This window comes from Calonectris borealis, chromosome 17, assembly GCF_964195595.1.
Source record: "Calonectris borealis chromosome 17, bCalBor7.hap1.2, whole genome shotgun sequence".
Classification (NCBI taxonomy): Eukaryota; Metazoa; Chordata; class Aves; order Procellariiformes; family Procellariidae; genus Calonectris; species Calonectris borealis.
The window spans coordinates 10,567,568-10,593,626 of NC_134328.1; the positions used below are offsets into that span (position 1 = coordinate 10,567,568).

The 26,059-nt window shown below is 40.7% G+C and overlaps 1 protein-coding gene across 4 annotated transcripts in view; it reads right to left on the reverse strand.

Moving 5' to 3' along the window:
- BCAS1 (brain enriched myelin associated protein 1) overlaps positions 1-23,739 on the reverse strand; it is a 51,491-nt gene extending 27,752 nt beyond the window's left edge. Inside the window, exons 1-6 of one of the 4 annotated variants that reach the window (XM_075166550.1) lie at positions 23,524-23,739; positions 23,337-23,418; positions 12,892-13,475; positions 7,248-7,403; positions 6,630-6,674; positions 1,750-1,890 (exon numbers count right to left, since the gene is read on the reverse strand). In XM_075166550.1, the coding sequence (XP_075022651.1) occupies positions 1,750-1,890; positions 6,630-6,674; positions 7,248-7,403; positions 12,892-13,475; positions 23,337-23,418; positions 23,524-23,592 (1,077 nt within the window). In that variant the 5' untranslated portion in view covers positions 23,593-23,739. Of the gene's footprint in view, positions 1-1,749; positions 1,891-6,629; positions 6,675-7,247; positions 7,404-12,891; positions 13,556-23,336; positions 23,419-23,523 lie in introns of those variants that run through there. The other 3 variants (XM_075166547.1, XM_075166549.1, XM_075166548.1) reach the window with 3 other exon arrangements.
- Between the last annotated feature and the right edge of the window lie 2,320 nt (positions 23,740-26,059).

A 26,059-nucleotide genomic window follows, 5' to 3' on the forward strand; every position in this document is an offset into this window, starting at 1 on the left:
TGAAGTGCTTAAAATCAAATATGACTACATATATTAAAACGATCTTTTCAAATAAAGCAATTCATTACCTGTTCATCTAGTTGACACATCATGGTAAGGCATTTCAAATGAAAAGAGATAAACAGAACTACTTTTTTTTTTTTACTAGAGGTGATAACTTCAGGGCTTGTCTGTCACATCACTGCTCTGATTAGAATTTCCACTTTCAATCAGCTTTACAAGCAAACCGTTGGCACCATTTTAATCCATCTCCTTTATTCTTAATATGTCATAAATGATACCCCACTTATTGCTTCTGTATTTTGTATGTGGAAAGAAAGCTGCAAAAATAAACTTAGAAACAAGAAAAAAATATTTAAAAAGTAATAGCATTTTATAAGAGATTTTATTACTGTAAAAATTTAGTGCTGTTGTATTCCTTCAAGATAACTGCTTTCATTCCAGACCAAGTCTTTAAAATCCTATCAAATAGCCAAATGAAAACCAATCATCTCTCTCAACAACTCTTTGGGAGATTTTGAACTATAGAAGAAGAGACTTAGCACCCTAAAAAATGCTAGCCAGCTACGTTTTTACCAGCCCTAATTCATTATGAACAAGTAATTCATATTTTAGTTGTATTAAATATCAAAACTATTAGCTATCAATGTAGTATATACAAGATGAGATCTTAACTTTAAGCTGTTGGCAAGAACTGTAGACTTATAACCATTGGGAAGATTATTATTCCTCCAGTAATATGCAGTTGACATTTTTATCTCAAAAATGAGACAGTGGAAAGAACATTTTTGTTCTGAAAATATCTTAAAGAACTCCCTTTGCCTTGTGCCCTTGATTATAAAGCCCCCTACTCACCAGAAATTCCATGTGGGTGTTTTGAGTGAGCATTAAATATTAATTACTTTCCTCCCCCAGTGGAAGGGTCTCTGCTTCTGCATTCTTTGGGCTAAAAAGCTACAATTCTCTGCTTGCCTGCCACAGAACATCATGGCAGATTATCTTCTTCGGAGAATGCAGAAATGCCCAAATATAGACCTTGAGATCAAAGCTGATGAAAAGTTTTCAGTGACTTTTTTTTTAAAAGATAAAAGCTGATGTCCTCAAAAACAACCATTTGCATGAAAACTGTGCATTTTGAACAACTTTAAAATATCCTTGAAGACCAAACTTTTTCCATCCAAACTACACTTAGAATTCAAACAACAATTGCTTTTCTTGTTTTGAGTGAAAAGTAACTATTTCTGAAGGAAGTTCTGTGTTCCAACCTCCTCTGTGCCATATCAGATGCCACAGTTCACCAAATCACCAATTTCAACCACATGGCAGTGCCCATTAAGGCAATGTGGATCATAAAGCCTTAATTGTAGTTGGACTGAGCTCTTGAACTTGTCCTACAATTGCAGGCACTGTTCATATATTTTGCATAATTCACTCTTTGTCAGTACCTGTTATTTTATTTTTATTTTAAGTGGCCAGGGAGGTTTAGTCAGCATTAGTAAGTAACTGGGAAGCACATAGCAGGGAAGGTTAGGGGGATTGTTTCAGAGTCCTGAATTCACAGATGGTACATGTTGCACATGAAGACTGTTTCTATAACGCATGGCACAGAAATGCTCACACCAGTAGTTTTCGGAGCACTGCACAGCTGGCCAGATGCTGATTTCAGTTACCAATTAAATAACTTCAATCTGTGACAGGAGCCATCTGTTACTGCTCAGGGTTCTGCTCGTGCTAGAGTTTTATACAGACCTTATGCCTAAAGAGTTTACTAAATGTACTGTGTCCTAGCTTGGGAGACTCTGCCTTCTTTTTCTTGGCTCCTTTAGTTTGGGATTCTGCCGCTGTCTTCGGAGCAGGTTGCCCAGCATGGCCTTTTTCCGCTTTCGATCCCTTTTGTACAACAGCATTTGAAGTTGAGTACTTATTGCAAAGTTCTTATTTGGTTCATGAAAAAACATTCAAACACTCATACATGTAGTATTAAAAACAAACTTTTCCTTTTTGCCCTGGACAACAAATTATGTTTTCTTCTTAGTTACTCAGTTCTCCGTAGACTTTTTTTCACACGAGTAGTGAAATAAATATAAAAGCTAGGGCAATCCAGTTGATTCAAAATTAAACCACAATTTCCCTCTAATTATTCATTAAATTGAGACCCAAATCTCACAAAGACTGAGACTTGGGTATTTAAATTCATGAGTAACCAACTGAATTTGGGATTTATAAGTTTAAAGTAGGCAGATATATAAAACTTTGAAAATACCTGAATTCTTTTTATTGCAGTATTATAGGGACTTCAAAATGTTTTGCATAATGCATTATTTAGGAAAAGGGCAGTATGGATATTCATGATATATTATGCCACATAAAATATTTCAAGTTTACACTAACGTTCATGAAATTAGTTAGAAATGAAAGTTTTGGAAAAATAGTAATGATAGACTGATACTAGAAGTGTTGAATGAGTGCTGCTTCCTTTTCATTCCATTCTATATATCTGCAGGAGGCACTTGTTTTGGGAATCATCACCCACTGATGTTAGAGACTGGATCCCCAAAAAGCTAGGCAGCACATTGCAAAATCCACTACAAAAGGCTATAAAATAGAGAAACACTGATAGATGTCTATATGGGGGAAAAAAGCAGTATCAAGCTATTTTTAAAGAGTGGTAGCAGACTACCTGCAGCTCAATGCAGACTAAATTACCCTGCATAGGGTAAAGGTGGGCCTATTCAAATACATGACTTTTCTACAAGTCTTGGAAAAACTTGAGTAACATTTGCCAAAATGTTCCATTTAACTTTTCACAGCATTGGAAAAAAAATTTTTTTAATCATAATTCAGGTACCTCCTCAAAACTTCACTCTTCAAGTCACTGTTGTTGTCCCTCCCGCACCCCCCACAATCTTCAACACAACCCTCTGCATTTATCAGTGGAGGAAAAAAAAAGCTTAAGTTTTCATGTTATGAACAATGGCATTTTTTCCCTTCCTTCCTCACCATTTTCCCCTTTTCAATAATTAAAAAGGGAGGGGGACACAAAAACACAAGTTTCCAAAGTTACTTAACTGAGCTTCAACATACAAACAAGTTAACACAAGAGTCTGTTCTATGGTAACAGCACTGTACGTATGCCCATAACATATGACTAATCACAAAGAATACGGGGCAGCATTCTTCACTCTTCAGTGTCTCACAGCGTCAGGTTTTAAAGCAGTAAGATGTCTCTGATTACCTAGTACAAAGGAGGGCGTGGTATTTTTTGTTTACTACTTGCTAGTATCCTGGACTTTATTCTGATCTCCCTTAAGTAATTTATTTCCTGATTTAATTAAGAATCAGACCAACATATAGTGAAGAAATATAAATTTAAAAAATTATATTTGAATGACAAATGACTCAAGGGTTCACAATTAGCTTGTCTCCTTGCAAGCTTCATTCTGTTTTCTTTTACACTTGAACATGGCAAGAAGAAAAGCTTCCAACCAGTAAAAAGCTTTAAAATCAGTTGACAAAAACATCCAGGAACTGCGGAAGCACAAAGAGACCCAAACTCCAAGGAAACAATCAGCCTACAGTATTTACAGGGTGAAGTATCAAGCACTGTGGATGACCACAACTAGTAGGGTAGGAGGAAAGGTCCGGAGTACCGACCGTAACAGGTATGAGCGCGTGAAGTTGAGATCTGGGTCTCAAGACTGGTTCACTCAGCACAGCTACCTGCGTCCTTTGGACTATGGAGAGGCTGTGGCCAGTCGCATCAAAATTGGCCATTTTTCCCTGCATTTCTCCCATCCTCAGTTTTCCCAAACATACCGTGATGCGGGAACAAGTCAGGATCTGCTACAGAAGGGTCAAATAGATGGTCTGGGGCAGATCTGATCTGAATGCCGTGTTGGTTAGTATAAACTTGCAAAGGATCAATTAATCCAAGGAAGTATGACTCAACTCGCACTAAACTCCTGTGTTTACACGGATGAAATGACAATCATTAAGGGTGTGCCCAGGCTGCTGAAAGCATTCATGTCTTCAGCCAGCTGATTAAAGCCAGAGGCATCGCTGATGACAGCATGTTGCTACAAAAACCACCGAGTTCAGCTTCGCTGATGCCACGCACCTCTGCATTTCAGCAGGGGGGAGGATGCTGAAGCAGGCTGTGGCTGTTTTTCACATTTAAGAGAAAGCTCGTCTGTCCTTTTAGCCATGGGAGAGCACTGCTGAGAGACACTGGGAACGTACCAGCCCTTGTGTGGTGAAACCCAGCTCCTCCCGGCAAAGGGGGTGCATGAGCAGCCAAAATGAAAGCGTGACCAGGACTCAAAGGCCCAGCAGTCCCTGTGCCAGCCAAATCATGCAAAAGCCCCACAGCACCCAGGAGAGGCTCAGACTGCACGAAGGGGAAAGCCTCACGTAAGAACACATCTTCACCATTAAGACAGAAGTTATTCCTCAGGGGAAAAGGGACCATTATTTCATTATACATATCAGCTGAAAAATCTGCAGCTTTTCTATATGACAGTCAATAAATTAACCTTTTTAATGTTTTTCCTTTAATATAGTGAAAATGTCATTCTTTGTATCAGGAAGATAGTGAAGATAAAGGAATTCTTCATAAAAAACATCTCCCATTTAACCTCTGTACAATGATTTTGCATATCCTGCTAGTCATCTGGATTTGTTTACCCTCACAGGTGTGATAGCAAACCAAACCCAACAGCATATTTGTTTCCAAATTACAGTACGCCCACACCAACAGTCACCTGTTATAGAAGCACATGGGTGTGCTTGATAAAGTCAGGTATGCAAACGGGACTGAACAACCGGATTCTTCAGAAATTGTTGAAAGAGCTACAAGTCTTACTGAAACAGTGCAATTTGGTAACTACCTTTTCTGGATATCTTGGAACATCTTAGCCCTGGTTGACGATTTCCAGAATTATTGAGCTATAATCAGGGAGTGATGTGTATCCCCATGTACTCACCAAGCTTTCTGGAAAGACTAACTTGACCATTTTAGTACCAGGCTATATAAAAAATGGAATGGGACAAAAGGATAAAAAATAGGATAGAAAACAAAAATGTTGATGCCTACAATGACTTTGGCTACCTAATTGTTGCATGGAAAGACCATTTCCTTTTTTAGGATTTTTTTCTTTATGTGTTAATTAAATTTTATCACAGGCATTACAAGAAAAACTTTAGTCATTATAGTCATAACAACATATAAGGACATTTAATCTGAAAGTTCCCAGTTATGCCGTCAGTGATATGCCTGTAAGCCACTGAAACACCAGAAGATAGAAGGCAGCTTAATATAAATTGTCTGACTTCTGCTTCTGTTGAAACTATTGTAAGTTTTGGCACCAACAGAACAGGAAAAAAGGGGAAAGGAGAAGTCTTTAAACACCTACAGTTTTCCATTTTAGAAGATTATGTTTTCAACTCAAAAATCTTATAGTTCAGGTTTTTCCACATTTTTTTTCTTTACAAGTTTGTTAAATACATTGGATCAATCTGATATTTTCAATATCTCTTGTAGCAAATGAAGCTATAATAATGAAGCTTTCCTGAATTCACACATAAAGGACCATCACCGCTCATGGATGCTAAAAACAAGTTTCCCCTTGCCACTGGAGTCCAAGAGCAAATGGTTTGTAAAGAGGAAAGCAAGAGGCCACAACCGCCTGCCACATGGAGGAGCTGGCTCTGTACCTGTCCAGCCAACACGGATATTTCAGTTCCCAGTGGGAACATCACACACACTTAGAGTCAGCCTGATGCGTTGTATTAGAACAGCTTGAGCATTCAATTCACCCCGCTTAAAAACCCCGATCCTCATCTCTGCATGTGAAGGGGAGAATCGTGAGCGGTCAGGGAAGGACAGCTCTCCCTGCGAGTCCCAGTCCCGCTCGGAGCAGCTCCATCGTCTTCCTGAGGTTTCAGCTCTGCACAGGAACAGCCCATCAGCCCTGACTGTAGCACAGTCCGTACAGGGGTGCTTCAGCCAGAAGAGTCCCGGAGAGGAAATGTTGGGATCTCCTTCTGCTTTTTATTGATTTCAGTGGGAGGCTGATCCTTGCCCACCCTCCTGCGCCCCAAGGGGGGACCCGGCAGTAGCCAGGGGTGCACTGGAGGGTGGGAGCAGGCTCCTGCCCACCTCGTCACCGAGCTGCCGCAGGCAGGGGGACCTCGCGTGTCCTCCCCACCAAGACGTGGCAGCTCCAGCAGGTGTGAAGAGAGATAAAGGAGATGTGCATATACACAACTGGAAATGAAAAACCAGAAGCTTTGCACAGCTCTATGAGCAAATGGAGTTTTCTGTGGACTCAGGAGGATTTCACTGCAGGGACCTGTAGTTTTAGATCAAGGACAAGTCAGAGTAACAACCAAAAGCGTACCAGGTCATCATCAACCTTGCAGAAAATGCTACAGTTCAGATCTTGATTGTAACACATGATATGAAGAATTGCACTGTTTACGTTCATCTTCCTTTCAAATTTATTCAGGGGAAAAATATTTTAAATTATTTCAAATGATAACATCATTTGGGGATAAAGCAACACAATAAAGAGGAAATACCTGTGTCAAAAATGTCTAGTGACCAGTGACAGAATGAGGAATCTGCCTACCTTGTCTTCAGAATCACTTTTGGCTTCAGCTTTGCTTGGGGAGACCTTAAAAGTATTTGAGAAAAAACAAACAGTGACACCCAAGTCAGTCTTTCAAAAGATCTGAAAGATCATGTTTGAAACTAGCAGCTTTTTCTAGCACAAAGGTGAAAAAAGTACAAATATTGCTTTCCCCTCCACGTGGGAAAATTTATAATATAAATCTTTCTTGAGAACAACTTAAAGTCAATGGCTAAAATGAAAAATATCTGGACCAAAGACATATTATTCAAGCTTATACATCCAATTAATCCATAAAAATGAACTTTTAGAGATACTACAAAATAAAGTTTCGTCATGCAGAAAATCCTTAAGACAGCTAAATACCTCCAGGTCTACAAGTATCTATGCAGAAGAGGAAGTTTCCAGAGTAGGTCATCATCGTTTGATCATAACTGCACTGTACCTACACATCTCTCCATCCCTGTCAAGTCGTTCTCTAAGGCATCTGTTTAGCTTCATTACTTCTCAGTGCCCATGACAGCAAACATGTTACATTTAGCTCAACATGTCCACGTGGGATTTTTATAAGCAATTTAAAGCATAGCCAAGAGATGAAAAGGAAAGGCAAAAGCTTACCAGTGTTTTAAGGAAACTCATGACGGAGTTGTCTACTGCAGCAGCTGGTTGGGAGCTGTCTTGTTTTACCTCTGCCTTTTCAGGTTGCTCAGCAGCGAGACGGTTGACACCTGCCGAGTCCTGCTGTAGGTCTTTTCGGTTGCAGTCATCTATCTCCTAAAAAAAGGGGCAGAGTTTCCTCAGTCCTAGCTTGCTTAATTTCCAGTGGAATGCAAAAGTAACATTTGTGACTTGCATTATGTTGCTCTGAGAGTCACGACCCTAATTCCAACCATACTTCTCCAGCCTACGTATTCAGAACAATCGAGCATTTATACATCTCTTTTCCCTCTTTTCTAATATATTCAGCATTTGCCGTTGGTTGGAAGAACATTGTTCTCAGCTACCAAGTATAACAAACACAAGTAAAGTTGCACACGGCATCCCAAACAACACCGCTTTTCTCTTTTCGAGGCTGAACTTGTGAATAGGAACAAACGCTGAGATTTTGGCCTTTGACGGCTCAGTGTCTGATTGTACCATACAAAGATTGCTTCTGATACTCTGTATTCTGCAATTCCAGAAATAATTTTTATCTAGCAAACACAAACATGGTACAGATTAACAGCAGGAAAAAAGCAACAGCCAAAGTAATTCTTCTGAGCCAGATGGAGCTGCCTCCTCTCTTCCTGGAATTACAGTTCCCAGAGCCCAAAAATAGTTTTCCAGTGCTCAAGCACTCACAAGTATGTAATATTAAGTTACTCAGTTTCTGTTTAGACACCTAAACAAGGGTCTGGTTTTTAAAACAACCTCTTCTTGGATCAGTTTTGGAGAGCTTGGCACCCTTTTATGCTGAAGTTGCCTGCCATTCTGGCCACTTTTGCCTTGAGCCTGCACAGGTGAAGCCAACACAAACGTGCAGGAGAGAGCAGCTTGAGACAAGTCCCCGTGTCCCATTCAGCATTTCCTTTTTTAATATTTAAGAGTACTACATCTGGCTAGTAATGTCTGAGTCTGTTACCAATAACCCTTCTCCCTTTTGTCTATCTGTCTACACTGTAAGTGCAGGGCTGGATCTGTCAATCACTATTAAAGTAAATTGTGCCTAGCAGGATGGTGGCCTCGACGTTGGTGGGGGATTTGAGACATTATGGAACAGAATCATAGCAGTGCCGTAATTTTTCAGCAGCAGTTATCACCCCCAACTATTTAGACAGCAGTACACATCTGGTCACTTAGGAAACAGTGACTAGAGAAGGAGTTGTTAGGATACTAGATGCCCAGATTACTCCAGAGGAAAAATCAGGACAAGAAATAAAACTGATGAGCCTGTCCAGGTGTCTCCAGTAAATAGTAACTTTGAATCACTGCTCTCAAAGACTGCCTCAAGGTCTAAGTGACACCAAGGGTTTTTTCCTAACCTGCCAATTAGACATAGTTGTTCAGTACCATTTTCACTAGGAAAAACTAAAATAAAGTTGTACTCTTGAAAACCTTTCCCTGTACTGGGCAATTAAAAAACCCCCACAATATTTGTATAGGATTTGCAGAGGACATACATTTCTGTAGGTCACTAAAGGAAGGAGTAGACTAGAGATGCATAAATGTTTTAAAACTTCAGCGGGCTAATTTGGCATCAGGAAAGATGAGCATGGAGTGGCCAGTCTCTATGCAGCACCTAAGGAGTTAAAATACGCGAGGTTTTACTTGCAAGAACAGACTTCTGTCTAATTCTCCACCCACCGTTTTCCAAGTTTACCCAGGAAGAAACACAGCACAGTAGTTCAGAGTGCTTCAACAGGCTATTTAGAAGTTTCTGACAAGGGTCTAACACGCCACTTTGTCCAGCTGCCAGTTACGGGCCAGAGTGGCTCCAAGAACAATATGTCCCATGCAGAACATGCGTGGCCACGCCAGCTTCGGCAGCCCTGCTTCCAGGGATGCCATCTAAAGAGCTCTGGTCATAAAAAATGCTGGCTCTATTTCAGATATTAAAGGGGCAACAAAGGCATGAGGCAAGAAACCAAAGAAGCAGGAGGCAGAAGATATGTTGCTAAACAAAACTAGCTTCATAACTGAAGTACTTGATGCTATCAAACAAAAATAAGGAAACTATTTTTTACACACACAAGCCCAAGCTCTGGTGTTTAGGAGGAAGGGATCTCTTTGCTAAGCACTGCAGCAAAGAGCTGTTATCAGCAGCAGATACCACCGGGGACAACTGCAGAGGTGACAGGTACCACCACTGGCAGCACTAGCCGTTGCAGGGTATCTCCCTGCTAAAGCCACACTTTGCCCTGCAGAAGCGAAAGCTATTGCAGACTGTGCAGAGCTTGAGGCATGACAAAAATCCCTAAACTCCAACTTGAGAGCACAAATGGGCCCTGTAACGACGCACTAGTGCACAAGGAACCCTACTCCAGGATTCCCAAGCCAAGGCTGCCATTAGCTACCAGGATATAACTCAAATCTGGACTTTGATAGATGCTGTGATCCATCTTGCACTTTTGTGGGAAGCAGCACAGACTCAGGCCATCAGCATTAAGTCAGGGAGAGATTATGTCCTACAATATCACATTTTCAGAGCCATAGTCAAAAACCACAAAAACCTCTGTAGCAGCTGACTGCAAAGCCCCGGAGGCAAATAATGAAAGAAAACTCTAAAAATAATAGGAGAAAGTCGGTATTAGAAGTCAACAGATACTATGTAAATGTTCAGTTCATTTCTCTGAGGAGCCAAATTTGGGGGTAATAAACACCTTAAATACTTATACTGTAGTTTCAGTTCAGTCATTAAAAAAAACATATCAAAAGAATGTATTCCTGCCAGCACTTTTGTTTGTATGAATCATGGCTCAGTGAAACATTTCAGGCATATAATTTATCTTTTCTTTGGCTTACATAGTAAATGCTTCATGAATTCATGAATTCTGTCCTTGTTTTAATTATGCTGTGTTCTGAATGTAGTTTTGTAGACCACAAAAATAAAGAGTGGTTCACCAAACACAGAATGTTTGTGCAGCTCTTAAGCTACAACTGTAGAGCCTCTCTCTTACTTACCAGCAACGCTGTTTGTTTTGTGTTGGCACTCAATTCAGGGAAACCGCTTTGCTTTTAGTTTTTACAGATACTACAAGTCATAATCCACCAAAAAAAAAAGAAAAAAAACCTGTTGGCAGCAATATCTAGATTCTTAGTATGATTATTTGGTAACAGTTTGTAGTTACTACAGTAACAGCAAATTAAATTAGACTTGGTCATTCTCCCATCCTACATGAGAACTAGCAACTTCAGAGGGAACAGAAGGCAACTGTGCTGCAAGGCAGAGCCAGAGCCTTTGTTTCAGAAATGGAGTTAAAGTAAGTTTGGCAACATATCAGAAGTGTTTAGTTGATATATTTTTCCCAGAAAAGGTCATTAACTCCTCTCTGCCCCCAACATATCTCCGTTTCATATCTGAAGAATGAAAGACAAAAATTATAGTCCAGAAATTCAAGGATAAGGTTAAAATTTCACTCTCCCTTGTGATACAGTTCTGCCACGCATTTACACTGAGCAACTTAAACCCCGATTTTGTGAGTCCTCAAAGATTTTCAGTGGTACAACTTTAAGCGCACATGTAAAAGATGTACGCTTTTGTTAAACAGGAGACCTGTCCTCAGGCAGGTCCCCAGGCACCAAAAAGCCGTTGTGTGGGCTAGGATCCTGCAAACACTTACACACGTACCGAACATAACCTACAGCTGATGAGTGCCTGGGATTTCCAGATTATTCCCATCAGTAAGGTTCAGGATGTGGATAGGTATAAGCTGAAGACTGGAACAGAATTCAAAATTAATAAGAAAGCTAGGCATTATAGATATAAAAAAGCTTGGTCTGAATGAACAGTGCTTCTAGCATCTGTTTGAACTGACAGAATAAGACTTAGATTATCTTGTCCTGTCCCCTGATGATTGCTCGTTACAAACACTTGCTTACTTGAGCTTTCCCAACATGACTATTTGCTACCAGCAAATGTTTAACTCTGACTTCTGGTTAAAGCTACTTCAGATTGTTATTTCATTTTAGAGAATCTCACACTGTACTACTTCAACAGCACGAACTGTGACCTTTCGTACTCCATAGTTTGCAATCACAGCAAAATAGGAAATTATGAATTTTGCATTTGATAGTAAAAGTAACAATTCTCGCGAGCCACAGGCAAAACTTGTTCTTTGTGTGTATTAGTCAAAAATATCTCCAGGATTTCACGATGTTGAAAAGCTTCAGTCTTACAAGCTACAAACAGAAGTGCCAGTATGCATTGAATAGATTATTCATTCTGAATTATTCACCCTGTTCTGTTTATGTAGCAAATAACTTGATATTCTGCTAGGTTGAGACCATGGATTCTTTAAATGCACACATATAGCTGTCTGAAATACTAGTGATGGGTGCCACTTTTGAAGGGCAATGGTCAAAAATGCAACTGTTTATTCTTGCAGATGAATCTTCAGAAAGATACTACAATTTATAAGTTTATACAAGAAATGTGATCTTCAAATTTGAGGAGGCATAAGACAGAGAAGACAAGGTAGAAGAATAGAAATTGAAGAGACTTTTAGGGACAATCTGCAATGTCGTCAGTGCAAGCAATGAGCATCTTGTGAACTATGTTCAACGCTATTCAAAGCAATTAGCGATCACACAGCAGTCTTATTTGTAAGCCTGAACTAGGCCAGTAAAAGCGGTTACTATTAAAATGGCATTTACGCATAGATTCTGATAACGGGCCATGCGCTAGTTTCTCCCTCCTGTTCTTGACGTTGGACAGGATTTGAGCTAGATCACCAATTAGTGTATACTGGCACCTCTCCAGCAGAACTAATAAGAGTTATGCCACTTATCCCCATCCAGGGGATGGACTTTTTCAGTAGTTAATTACCTGAAAATTAATCCTATAGTATATTTGCTGATATCAAACTTTGCAGGAAGTGCAAAATCTAAATTCATGTCTGTTTTCAGCTCCTTTCTTCAGCATGCTCTCTCAGATAAGTTACTTAATTTTTTATATTGCATTCTCATCCTGTAAAATCAATTCTAAGGGACCATATTTCCTTGACTGAAAAAAAAAATCACAATAGCCAAGAGTGCAAAAATTGCTAAATTGCTACTGCATAATATTCCTTATTCTGGTATGTAGGTATGCAACAAGCAGCTATTGCTCGAGAAGAGTGACTATTTTAAGAATGGCACAAAACATGCTAAAGAACTTCTTTAAAACCATCCAGTGTCGAACTCCAAGCTCCTAAAGCTAAGAAACAATTTTACTTTCAGGTATTTTTGCTTTCATTTGTAGCTGGCTGCTGTTCATCATCCTGGCAATTGGAGCATGAACACAGCTATCTTGCCCAAACCTTTCAGAGAAATACAACTGAATTTAAACTCTAGGTCAGATGCCAGCATTCAGTCGTGAGGCAGACATCCAAGCTATTATCACTCCACCATAGGTTCTTCTCCCATACCTCTATTCAGCCACCCCTGTGGGGGGTTACCTGCCATAATTTTAAGAGCAACACCGATACATTCACACAGCCATCACGACATCAAGTTGTCCTGCGCTATTAGTATTCCTAAGAGGGTTCATTAAGAGAGAAGTGGATATTCCTACTCAAGCACTTGCCTTCCCCTGTAGGACACTGCCTGATGTGCTCTGTAATCCAGCAGCCTCCTTCGCTGTGATGCGCCCGTCAGGAAGGTCTGAAGTCTGCCTTTCCTCCTGGGTATCAATTTGCGTTTTACTCCTTTCTTTTCCCTTCTCCAGTTTGAAGACCCTGTCAAAGAAGGTTACTTGTTTTGGCTTTGGGGTGGCTGCATCCTCTCCCTCAGGTGTCACTGATGCCGAGAGGTCGATGTCGCTAAGCGATGCTGCCGGCGGGGCCCGGGTCAGGTTTTTATCTGCGCCTTCCTCCCGTGCAGCTGCCGCGGGAACCTCCAGGCTGTCACTTGGTGCTTTGTTCGCCCCGGGCGCCTCCGAGCTGACATCAAGTTTCGCCGATCCAACTGATGAATCTGTAGCTGGATCTTCAGTACGCCCTGGTACAGACCATGAAAACGCGAAGACAGAGCGGGATTTAGCAGATGGCAGGGCTCTCCTGGCAGCGCTCCCAAGGCTCTGCCCGCCTGCGTCGGGAACGGGGCTCTGCTCCATTGTCTCCGGGGAAGAAACGGCCGCATTATCCCGTGCAACGTTTGCCTTTGCATCCACTGCAAACAGAAGCATAAACCAGTAATTATCCCGCACAGCAAAGAAGTTATACTGGTTGTATAATTAATCGTGGTGACCTTGCTCTTTAATAAACTAGTTCTGAAACATGGAGCCTCGGGGAGGACCACACAGAGTGCAGCTTGTTTAGAGACCCTGTTGTCTTCCTGTGCTAAATAGGAGCTGCCGCTCATCTATCAGACCTGCCCATCTGATTTTCTTTCCTGTCATTCCTCATTGAAGTCGGTGCAAATCTTATGTTCTCCACAGCCCCCTCTCAGCTGCCAAAGTCAGGTAACGGCCCAGGTTTTTGCCTACTTAGCCCAGTGGACATGCTGAGGATATTTTAGTTTCCAATTAAAATTAAAGGAGTGATATGCAAAAAAAACCCACCACCAATAAACTTGAGGCAAAGTTATGTTATTATATTACACTTTCCTCTGTCAAACGGGAAAAAAGAATGGAAACTGCGAGGACTGATTTCGTTTCCCGGCTTGCCAAACTCCCCACAGGGCTTTGCAGTCACAACTTATTTCATTCATTTTTCCAGCACTGTTCCTTGCCTTGCTGCCTACTCTCCATAGTGCAGTTTCTACTTGCACTTCTCCTCTATTGTCTGTAGGTTAGTTTAAGCCTGATTTGAATACTTATAGATCAAATCTGAGCCAGGCTTTTTATCCTTACATTTCTGACTCTTTTTACCCACAAACAATATGGCCCCTAATCACATTGCCCCCCCCAAATTCTCACAAATAATTCCCCCTTGTGTACACACATGGCAATCACACCTTAGATGTGGAAATCTTTCATCTCAAAAGTATATTTTATGATTTTGTATTACAACGGCACTTTGATAATACAGCTGAGGTGAAAATCCCCAATGCTGTATATGCAGACAGGAGGAGAAGGCTCCTGCTTTACAGAAGAGAAAAGAAACAAGAGACAAAAGGAAAAAAAAACAACTTTCTTGTATCTGTTTTGTGGATGGGAGACTGAATCACAGATTATGTGGTGTGAAACCCCAGAAAACAAGAGGAGGCTTGTCGAGAGGTAAACCTTACAGCTCCCGCTCAGCCTGAGCTTCTCTTCCCTGCTCTGACTAGAATATATATCCGATTTCCCTGTCAATCACCACCACAGATTTCAAGGATGAATTTAGATCTACTTAATTGTAACTATGAAAAACTGACAGTCTCAAACTGACTTGCTAAATTGGAATTTTAAAATTGTCAGTTTCAGTGTAAAATTGAAATTATTTCAAATGATAATTGTAATAGTCTAGTCAATATTATGCCCTTCACATTTTACTTTAACAGAAATAAAACCCCAGATACCAACAAAACCTGAGTAAAACGCCTGTCTTCTACAGTACAGATCTTCAGTGTTCAGTTTCATCTTTTAAATTCCTTTTTAAGATAAGGAAAGCAGAACATTTTTAGATCACAGCTTTCAAAACTACCCCTTAGCTTGTCACAGCAAAATTACCCCAACTTTCCACCCCCCCGCCAAGGATTTTGCATACCACCACGCAAGCATCAGCAGGCACTGTACAGCAGCGCCTGCATCCATCCGATACTGTCCTCCTGCAGCAGTGCCCAGGGACCCTGGTCACGTCCCCGGGGAAATGCAGGAGGAGAGGAGAGCCCCAGCATCCAGCCGTGACATCCCCTTCCTCACGGCCTTAACTCGGTGACCGAGAGTCCCCACTGGACCCTTGTTTCACAGGTCAGGGTTGGTCCTGACTAGGAGGGAGCTTCCATAAACCCGAGAGAGGAGAAGTGCCAGAGCTTGCCGGCATGCCAGCGTGAATCTCAAGTGACTTTACTGTAATACTTGCCAGCGTGGAGGCAACAGCTGACAAAGTAAGGGCTGTGGCCGCAGGATTCACGACTGCGGCCAACATTTTACTAGCTGCCGGGGAGCTGGCACCTAACTTCTCTACTTCTAACATTTTTAATCTGACGTTTGCTTTCTTATTGTGTTTTGGGCATTTGCAAGCGTGCGGAGGGGCCAGAACACCTCAGTACAACCTGTTCTGTCCAGGTAAATAGAACTTCACTTCTTTGTGTGCACTCTAATAGAGAAAATTTCTTTCCCTGGATTCTCTCTGTTACTATTCATGTAAGAAAATAACTCACTGGCAAGAATCTTTTGCCAGTAATATTCTTCTGCAATATTTCACAAGCACCCATTCCAACATACTGACATGCAAAGAAGAGGCACAAATAACTAGTACGCAACCACCTCTTCAGTCAGGGCCACTACGTATCAGTTATAGTTTCCTAAGCCTCCTGTAGTACTACATGAAAAAGAACTGAGGCACTAACTTCTAATTATAGTTGGAAACTTGGGAAGGAAGCAAAAAGCAAACCCTTCCCCAGCTAAAGAAAGCAGAAACAATATCCATTGGAAAATAATTGTAATAGAAGCTGAACTTCTGCTTTATGTAACAGATGAAAAATGAAACACAGGAAAACTGTCTTTAGTATAAAAATAGGAATATAAGCTCATCATTAAGAAAACCAACCAAACAAAAAGTAGCTCATGAACCTATCAGGCTCCTTTTATCTCTAATTATCATGGAAGGAATGAAAGACCTGGAAAATATCACCGGCATGAGCTCTGCAGCGTGTCTCTTGTGTCAAAACAGTTCAAACTGCTTCAGGGAAAGCCTGCTCAGACACCAGGCAAAGCAGATCCCACCACCAGAGAGGAGACACTACTGTGGTGGGCTGAACAGAAGAGTTTGACTCATGCCATATTCACAGCAAACTGTGAAGGAGAAAGGCTTTGAAATGGCAGTATTTGGATGAAAAGTGCATGATATTTTTGTTTTTAAAGAGGCACAGAAGGGCCATTCTTTCCAAGATTATTCCACAATCCAGAGGCAGAATTAGGAATAGAAGCAAAACCTCCCAACTTCTAGGCCAGGTCTGCAAGTAGATCAAAGCTGGTCACTCTGAGATTAATATCTGCTCTGAAACTAAAATCAATATACAATTTACAGCCCTGCTGTGAGATTGCATTTTGTACTACTAGTACACAGGCATTTTCCTTTCAAGTATTTAACAAAAGACAGTCACACTACAGAAGATTTGTCCTTCCTTTCCCCTCACTTCATCAGGATATGTTAAAAAGGCAATACTTCAGCTGCACAAAGTCCCTCTTCTGTAAGAGCACACTCAAAATAAGGATTTTTTTTTTCTGAAATTTGCTAGATTAGACCGACATTTTTTCCTTGACTTATAAGAAAAACTGTGCAGAGAAGAGTAATGGTTAGTGCAATGTTACATCAATACCATTCCCCTGCTCAGAAGTAATTGCTGACAGACTTTCTCCCCCTTCCTTTCGTATCCTTGACTTCCATTAAGCACTTCCATAGGTGAGGATGAAGAACAGCACTATGTTTGCTGACGCAGAATGGCACCAAGTCTGCAGAATTCGCACTGAATTTTAAAAAGCAAGTGCTTAGGTTTTAATAAACAGAGCCAGCAAATAAAATATTGTAATGGACAAAGCCTTAAGGCGAGCACAGGCTTCAAGTTCACCATGTGAGCTGCAAAACTGACCATATAGGTATGGAATTATTTCTGTTTGTTATGGGACCCCATGGGCAGGCAGCAGAGCTCAGAAAGCATCGGTGTAGAGTGCCTGCAGCGAAGCACCTATTTCACATGTGTTTGGGACCAAGATGCAGCACTCGACCAGAGGCAATGGCAGATGTGGGCAGGAATCCTGAGGATGTGACTGACATGAAAGGAAGTTCAGAGCCGCCAGTCCGACATAAATGAAAAGGCTGCCCGAGCTTTTGTCAGCCGACTTGCCTTTGCTAGTCAGTGGGAATATAACCAGACTTCAGCCTGGTGCACATAACAGATGGCAGCCAAACTCCCTCAAGTGGGACCAAAAGCAATTCTGTCCAGCACTTCCAGATTGCCTTCCCCCCTCCTCCACTAGAACCTGATTTTCTCTGAAGCTTAGTTTGCTCTTTTTACTCCTGGCAGCAGCCGAAGCCATGTACTAGGTAGGCATCTATTTTTGATGCTCAATTTCAGCAAGTTAAATCCTTCAGATGCTTTCTTAAAACATGCTCCTTTTCCTTAGCCTTTGATTGCTAGTCTGGTTTCAGCAGTTATATGCACCCTCATGGCTAATACTCACACGTATGGAACATATAAAATAAGGTCCTGTGATGTCTTACATTGGCAGCTTCTCACCTCCTTCTCACCTCCTGCCATTTATCCTACTGACTCTTTCATAGTGCAAGTATTTAGCTGTTGAATGAGGAACAACTTGAATTGGCAAGGTCTTCAGCATAGACATCTCCTCCTGTAGGCAACTAGCATGTGAACATGCCATAAAATAAATGCGAGGACAAAAAGTTTTCTGATGTTGTTGCTTTTGACAATAGAAAAAAAATCAGTTTTTTTCAAAACTGAACAAGCCATTAGCTACAAATACAGTTTTAGTATCTTTGACTATTTTGAATGCAAGCCAGTTACAAACAGATATTTTGCTTAGCAATGTAATTATGGTACCACAGCATTTTCTTGTTCCCTGGAGTTCAGATAATCATGGAGACAATAGATTTTAATGGCCATGAAGGAACCATTGAGGGCTACAAGGCAACATTTGGCACTAAGGAGTCTATCAGTGTAGGCCAGCACAATGGATTATAATAGCCCTGAATGAATTACTGCAGCAAATACGAGGTTTAAAATCTAAATACCTAGCAACAAAGAGAGAATTTTCTAATTTACATTTCTGATATATTTTTATAGATATTGTGTAGGTTAATTTTTCCTTCCATTATTTGGAACTGAGTTGGTATCATAATGCTACAGTAGACGTAGAATTTGCAGATCTCCAAGTATACCTCATGTTTGTGGGGGAGACCCCCAAAAACTGTTGTGACAAGACTAAATGACTGAGTTTTCAGAGGCATTAGAGAATTCCAAAATAGGACATTTTTGCCCTTTCTTAAAAAAGAAAAAACATACCAATACTCTTTTGCCATCTTACTCAACTATTCCACGCAAATAAAGTTGACAGTACATTTATGCTTTAAGAATAACTTTGTTTCACTAAGCTAACTAACATTGTTATTTACCTAACAGATTTACTGAAATTAATGGAAACAGGGGAAGAGAAGCTAGTAGCAAGAATAGTAATGATCATTCTTTAAAAAAAAAAACCCAAAACTAAAATGCGTTGTTTCACACCTTCCAGGCACAGAGAGTTATTGCAATACACCCATTTCTGTTAGATACTGGCTAGTAGCAGAATTTCCTGAATCATATTTATTCTCCGGAACAAGGAGTTGCATCTTAACTGAACTTTTCTTCCTTGTGTAATCTTTTTTACGAGCAGGTCATTGCTTTAATCTGCATGTAATTGCCACCCAAATACAAACAAAATTTTTCCCATTTTGTCCTCCTGATACATTTCTGCTCTATGTAACGCAAATCTCAGAGATACACAGCTTTTAGTTCTGGCCTTCTTCCCTTTACCTGTTGTCCACCAAGTACCTCTATTACTTGACGTTCAAAAAGGCCAACACAAAACATCAGGAAAAGTCAGGATCAAATTTGCTATCCTTTTGCTTGCAAAGCAACATGTCATGAAATAGCAGTGAGGGCACCGCTACTATTTAAACGGCATTACAGGAGGAGAAGGTGGATGCTAGCACTCTGTGCAATGTCTGCAGCCCTGATAATCAATAGGAGCAGGAAAGGCAAGTCATGGAAAGAATCCTTAAGTCCACACATCTGTCAGCCTGTTTGAGCAGAAGCAGCAAATGTAGGGAACCAGTCACCAATCTGCTCACCCAGATGTGAAGCAGATGGTGACGGGGCTCTTCCAAATAACATTACTTCCTCTGTTCATATTAGGTTAACTCTCTGGATTCTTTTTTCATTATATTAGCAGATATAGATTTCATAGACTCATTTATCAACTATACCATTTAATGCACAGCACATGGTCAGATCACTGGCAATCACAGAAATGCAAACTAACAAGACAAAGACCACAAACATACGTCTAACACTATTAATAAAATCCTCTTGCTTCACTTGCTTTTTTGCAGCTCTCTTGTCTTCTCCAGAAGTGCTCACCTTATGACTATAAAATAGATTACAGTACTATTTCTTGCATTATTTAATTTTAGAAATACTATCAACTACATTTTCTATAGGACTAACTTCTATCTCCAAACAGCACTTGCACTTTTATTTCACCAAGACCTTGATTACATTACACAAACCAGTGAGACTTCAGTGGTATCTAAATAGTTAATAGTTTTCACTGCTTTTTAACATTAATAAAGTTAAAATACAAGTAATATCAACACAGGACAGTCCAATTTTTCAACTTGCTACTTAAACTGATTTAGTAATTACATGAATTAGCCATTTTAAGTAAAACAATGCCATAGGCTTCATTCTATATACTAAGAGTAAAATGTACACTTATTTTCTAAGTCTTCAGACAGTGTAAATCATCTGGCTTTTATTTACTTCCCAGAACTCTGCTGGTTTACACCAGCAGAAACACACAGCTACAGGCTTTTATTTTCTAGTAGGCAACCGTTTAAACTGCCTTATTATAGCTAGATGGCATTAGGAAATTAGCCATGGAACAGAGATTCTGAACTGTAATTAGTACCATCTGCATATTGACATACCAGTCTTTGATTATTTTTGTCTAAGCTTAGATATTTCAACTGGATGTAACAGGCTGTGAGGGTTCTCTTAACAATGAATAATAAAATAATATTTTCTTTCCTTAGAGACATTGGAGAGAATTGTTGGTTTTTATTGTATTCTGAAAACAGAAAGAAATCCAATGCAAGGAAAACACTGCTAAATTAATGTGGCTGAATCTGCAGAGATGTAAACTGAAGCAGTGCTGCTCCAAATGAGTGCTGCCTGAATGCTGCTCAAAAAGGCTCCAAAGCCAACAAGAGGTGGAAGGAGAAATTAATGAGGTGCTGAAAGGTGAGGAGAGAGACACATAACTGTGGATGAGAGCAACTGCCCATGAATATGTGGAGATAACTTTTCAAAACTACGTGGAGCCAAATTTTTAATGCTCAGGCCATGTAGTTCACACCAGATTTTCAAGATATCAACACTGGAAGTGGGGCTCAGCTGCTGACGGGCACCTTTCCATGGGGAGCCCAGGGCCCAGCCTGCCACTGGTGTCATCACTCGAAAACCCAGTTGCTCTCCTGCTATGAACACCACCCAAATAGGTCTGAAACGGGATGCGCTTGCTGAGCAGTGATTTACCCGCACCCCCACCAACTATTCAACTTCTGCACTAACACCCACCGTTTATACGTAATAGGGGCATATCGATTTTATTTCAGTAGTGTACAGGGAAAGAGAAACAAGTCGTTGTCCCCCGCTGCCATGCTTTTGTTGCCCTACCAGTAGTTGAGTAATAGATTCTAATACATCCTATAACAGTAACAGCAGAGAGGTGGTCAGGGTTACAACATCAGTCCTGCGACACAGATTGAATAAATTCTGGTAAATAGGACTGACCTCTTGGTAGTAATGCTGTCAGCCATGCTGCATTCCCAGCTGTCACTTATCCAGCTCTATAATTACTGTGCTATACCCTAAATCCTCTAGAATTGACACAGTTAAATTTAAATGATCTCGCTGCAGATTAGAGGTAGTCTGCTCTCTTCAAGAAGGTCTACTATCTCTAACATGAGAGCAAGGTAGGTTTCTATATATCAAAGGTAGCACTAAGGCCCAGCTCAGGATCAGAAGTGGCATTTCACTGCAAAACCTAAGGTCCAGAGCCAATTCTGTTATAACAACATCACTGCAGGTATAACACCTACCACCTCACGGTACTTTTTCCAGCCAATCACTTTTTCTAAATGACAAACAGGACAGAAAAAAAATACCCCTATACATATTTCATTGTTGACAAATAATTGTTTGGCATCTTTGAAGTCAAAGCAATGCACCTACTCAGGAACACAGGACCAGAAATCAGAGAACAAGACGGAAATATTTAGGTGAACAGAAAGACACTTACACTTCTATCATATCATTCGTTGAAACTGCTACTGAAAGGACCAGAAATACGGTTTCACAAGGAAAATGCAGAGGTGGATTCTAAGACTTTACAATCTTGTGGATGAGAACACGTAGCTAGGACATGGGTTTTATTTTATTTTTAATTTTATTTCTTTTTTGTAACCAGCTTGCAAAGAATTTCACAAAATTTTATTTTATTAATGTTAAACTGCTCAAAAACATACCCAGAAGGCTGATTACATGCAGAGCATTTCAAAAGAATGTCTTTTATTGCAGTCACTAAAAGAAGTCTCCCCAAAACAGTTCCATACTCCCTTCTTTTTCCCTTTGTCACCTTAATACAATATTACTCTGGGCTTTAAATAATTTACAGAAATACATTTCTTTTGGGCTTGCGTGATTCCATCACCCTTTACTACACTCGATATCGTAACAACCTGGGCCACTCGGTAAGCACCCCTCAGAGTCATGGAGCTAAAATGCCAGATCAGCAGGGTGAACTCCTGTTGTGCCAACCTCAGGTATCCCTTGAAACGTCTTCCTCAAGCTCCTTACAAAACCTAAATCAAGTGAGACGCATTGAGCTCATTGGTAAGCAGGTCAGTGTTACCTGGAGCAATACAGTAGTCATTTTTCTGGCCCACTACTCTCTTACCTCCTCTATCCATCCCAAGACACTCCATTTCTGCAAAGCTTTGCACTGTTGTGGCCTGCTTATCTTTAGGCATCATTATTATGCAATTTGGGGATAGATGCTTAAGTCTAGGGCACATTGTTGGTTTCTTTTATAAACAGAAAATTATAGTGGCTCTCCATATGACAACCTAGTTTCTGTATAGTCCTGAGGTCGTGCCCACCGTGAGAGGGAATGGGTTTGGCAAAGCAAAACAGCCTGAGCAACAGCACAAACATTTGCCTCACAAAGGTTACTCCTCCACAGTAGTTGGGGAATATTTTAAAGCTCAACAAATTTAGTTTCTAGCCTGCATAAGTTTATATTTTCAATGCATTCAATCCCCTTGTTTGTGGTGGGTTTTTTTTTTTTTTCTTTAGTAGTCTCCTACCTCCCTTCCAGACTATCAGTTTCCACACCAGTGGATATTTCAGTCTGGCATCTGAGCACAAGGACATCACCTGGTAACTCCGTGCTAGCAGGGGGTTATTTAAAGACATGATTTAAAGACAACTTGCTCTCCCTTCCAACACATGAACTGCTGTCTCATTCCAGTCTGCAAAACCACATTTCATTGTGTCCCCCACAAACACAAAACCTCACTAACAGGCCACTGATCCTTGCATTGGTGCCATTACTGCATTGAGCCCCTCTCAAGAGCCCCAATTCGTGCTCCTTGCAGCAATGACTCCTCCAAGGCTCGTTAGAGGCACTATTTCCACCAGAGCCCAAGCAGAGGCAGTTTATCACAGGACACCCTGAGGTTCGTGCAGCAGCCTGAAAGGCACCAGTGCCAAACCACTCCAGCCCTATAATACTTCACGCTAACCAAAATCTTCAGTCCATCAAACCACTTTTTGTGGACCAGATGCAGAGCCAAATTCTTAGAACAATTAAACAAACAGTTTCCAGAAGACAAAAAATATTTGCCTATTTTACTCTTTGTTATCTTTAAACTTTCAAGCTTCTGAAAAACCACATGTACTGATTCACAAGTAAGAGCTGAAACATGGGCTCATCTTTTAATTTGAGACCATGCACCAATATTTATTGTTGCTCCAGTATAAATCTCTCTCTGCCTGTCTGGTGGCAAAAGAAGTGCAAATATGCCACCCCTTCCCAGTACATACCTTCACCATTCATTGCAGGAGAATGAGTCTCAACAAATGCAACGGATCCATTTTTAATATTGTCAGGAGATTCAGATAGAGCCTGAAATAGCAAATAATAGAGTTCTTAGGACTGGGTACATCATGGGATTTGAAAATTGCAATATGCACTAGCCAGGGAAGATGAGAGTGGGCAGTTCTTGCTTACCTGATAGCTCTTTACTGTGCACGTATTGTCTTCTTCAGGCTCCTCTGGGACACTGATTGTATTCCCCATAGTTCCTGTAAGGTGGAGGAAAGAAAGAAAAAAAAAAAACCTCAAACACCTTTCTTTCTCATTAATATGAATTTACTGCCTCATTCAAATTAAGAGACAGCCAATGGTGACAGACTTTAACAGGCTGTTTAAATTAAATAAATTTAAATTAAAGCCCCACCTGCTTTCCCAAAGGCACCTGCCCTAGTCATCAGTCTGCACCAACCAGTCTTACTCAAACCCAATTATGCATAGGGGCTCACAGCTGCTCACTAAAAACGGTACAAACTAACAAACTTTTCTTGTTTGTTGACAAAAACTGGATGCAATCACACCTGCATCATTCATTAGGACTCAGTAGATAGTAACATGGAGTTAGCAGCAGAATAAAGTGAAAAAGACCGAAATATATGAATAAATTACAGCAGCTTGGTGGGGTTTTATATTCTTGTTTGGTTTTCATTTGAAAACAATAAGAGAGAAAAGAGGCAGCATGTAAAGACATCATGAATGTAAACTCTGAAAATTAGGCCCTGTATGTCCTGCAGTTATGTATAACAAATCCTCTGAGAAGAATTCTCGCCTGTGGCTGTGGAAGTGTTTGGCCTGCTCTAGACAGCTTTGCCGGTCGACTGCGGCTCACAGAAGTAACTGAGCTGCATTGCCTTGGCTAGTTCGAGCACTGCCAAGACTGTAGCTGCAGCAGGTCAGAGACAACATGAACCAGCAGCATTCATCTCTGGTCCTGGATGTGTTTTTCCAGCACCTTGTGTTGCCACAGGCGCAGCACTACTGATACCCAAGCTAAAATGGCTTTCTAATGTTCATACCTACTGGAGTCACAGCTCTGATTACTATCCAGGCATAATATTAGCTAGTTAATTATTATTAGTCCATTAGATAATTCAACACTTAGTGAAACTGTTCTGATTTCTGTAAATTTTGTTTCAGGAGCAATGTATTTGATTCAATTTTAGCCTCTTTCCTATGTATAAGTACACATAAACCTGTTGGGGTCTTCCTTTTCCTTTTCCTTTTCCTTTTCCTTTTCCTTTTCCTTTTCCTTTTCCTTTTCCCCTTAATTTAAAATACATTTACGTACTCTCTGAGCTCACTGTGCTTTAGGACTGTAAATTCTTTGGGACCAAACACACAGCCTGCAACATGGTTGAAGGGCAAACCAGACTGAAGTTAAGAGGAAGGTTCCTATTGACTTTGGCTCAGGATATATATGTATATATACTGTTAAAGCTACACAAATAAACAATAAAAGAGACAAACAAAGAGAGGAAGGCAGAGGGCTGGAGCCAGCTCCAGCCTCAGTGCTCATCCTGTTGGATGTCCTGCACAGCCACCATGGGTACCAGGTGCTCTTCTCTTTCACTATTGCTCATAATGCTGTAGGAATCAGTGAAGCTGCGGATGTATGGATGACAGCAACTTCTTTAGTGTTTTAATTAAACAACCCTTGGCTATTGGAGAAGAGAAGGAAAAAAGTAGTTTTGCTAAATCACGTTCACTAGAATTTGAATGCGAGAACTGGGGGCAGCTCTCCTTTCAGCCCACAGCCCCAAGCGTCTTCTTCCAGTCACTGTTTACAGAGCTCAGGCTGGTTGTGGTTTTTTGCTAACCCCAATCTACAAACCTTTGCTTTATAGGGATGGTCCAGATCTGGTTTCTATTTTATGCTGCATCCTAGCTGATGTGGAATCCAAGCTGGGCCTCTCTCCAGAGATGGTTATTGTTCTCTGCTAAGTGCCTAGCGCCGCGCTGGACACCGAACGGCCCCCGCTGATGCTGAAACATGAACTGCGGTCGTGCGCTGCTGAGAATCGCTGCATAAATAGTGGCTGTAGGACTGAGCCTTGATTTCAGAGTGCAGAGTTATTTTACAGGGATTTTATCTTCTCAGCCGATATTTCCACTATAAATCAGAACTTCTGATTTATGGTGGAAAACAGCCAACGTTTCCCCATGGAGGTACCATAGCCTCTTGTCCTTGCTATGTAATTCTGTTTCCTAGCAACTTTAAGTATTATCCTATCGGAAGAGAAGAAAACAAGATTCAAATCCTACTGCTTAGTCTCGATGGTAAATTTAGTATCTGTTTGAATCTGGAGGATTTACTTTTGTTTTCCATTCACAAGGCCGCCTGGTTTATGCCAGGAGACAACTTAAGCAGAGGATGGAATATTTGCAGGTTACGTGCTTCCTTTTTCACATGCGCTGTAAAATCAGTACGTATCTGAGGGGAGCAAATTCCTGTTTTTTTTTTAATTTCAACAATGATTTGTAGCTTGATTCTCAATTACTCCAGTTTCCTGTTGATGCGGTTCTACTCATGTCAAGTAAGTTATCTTTAACTGATACAGAGCAGAGATCACAGGCTCTGATCTCTGGTATATTTTACTCTAGGAGAGATTACCCATTTTCTACAATCAAGTTTATAAATCTCACTGAAATGAAACACACACAGTGGTCATGTGGA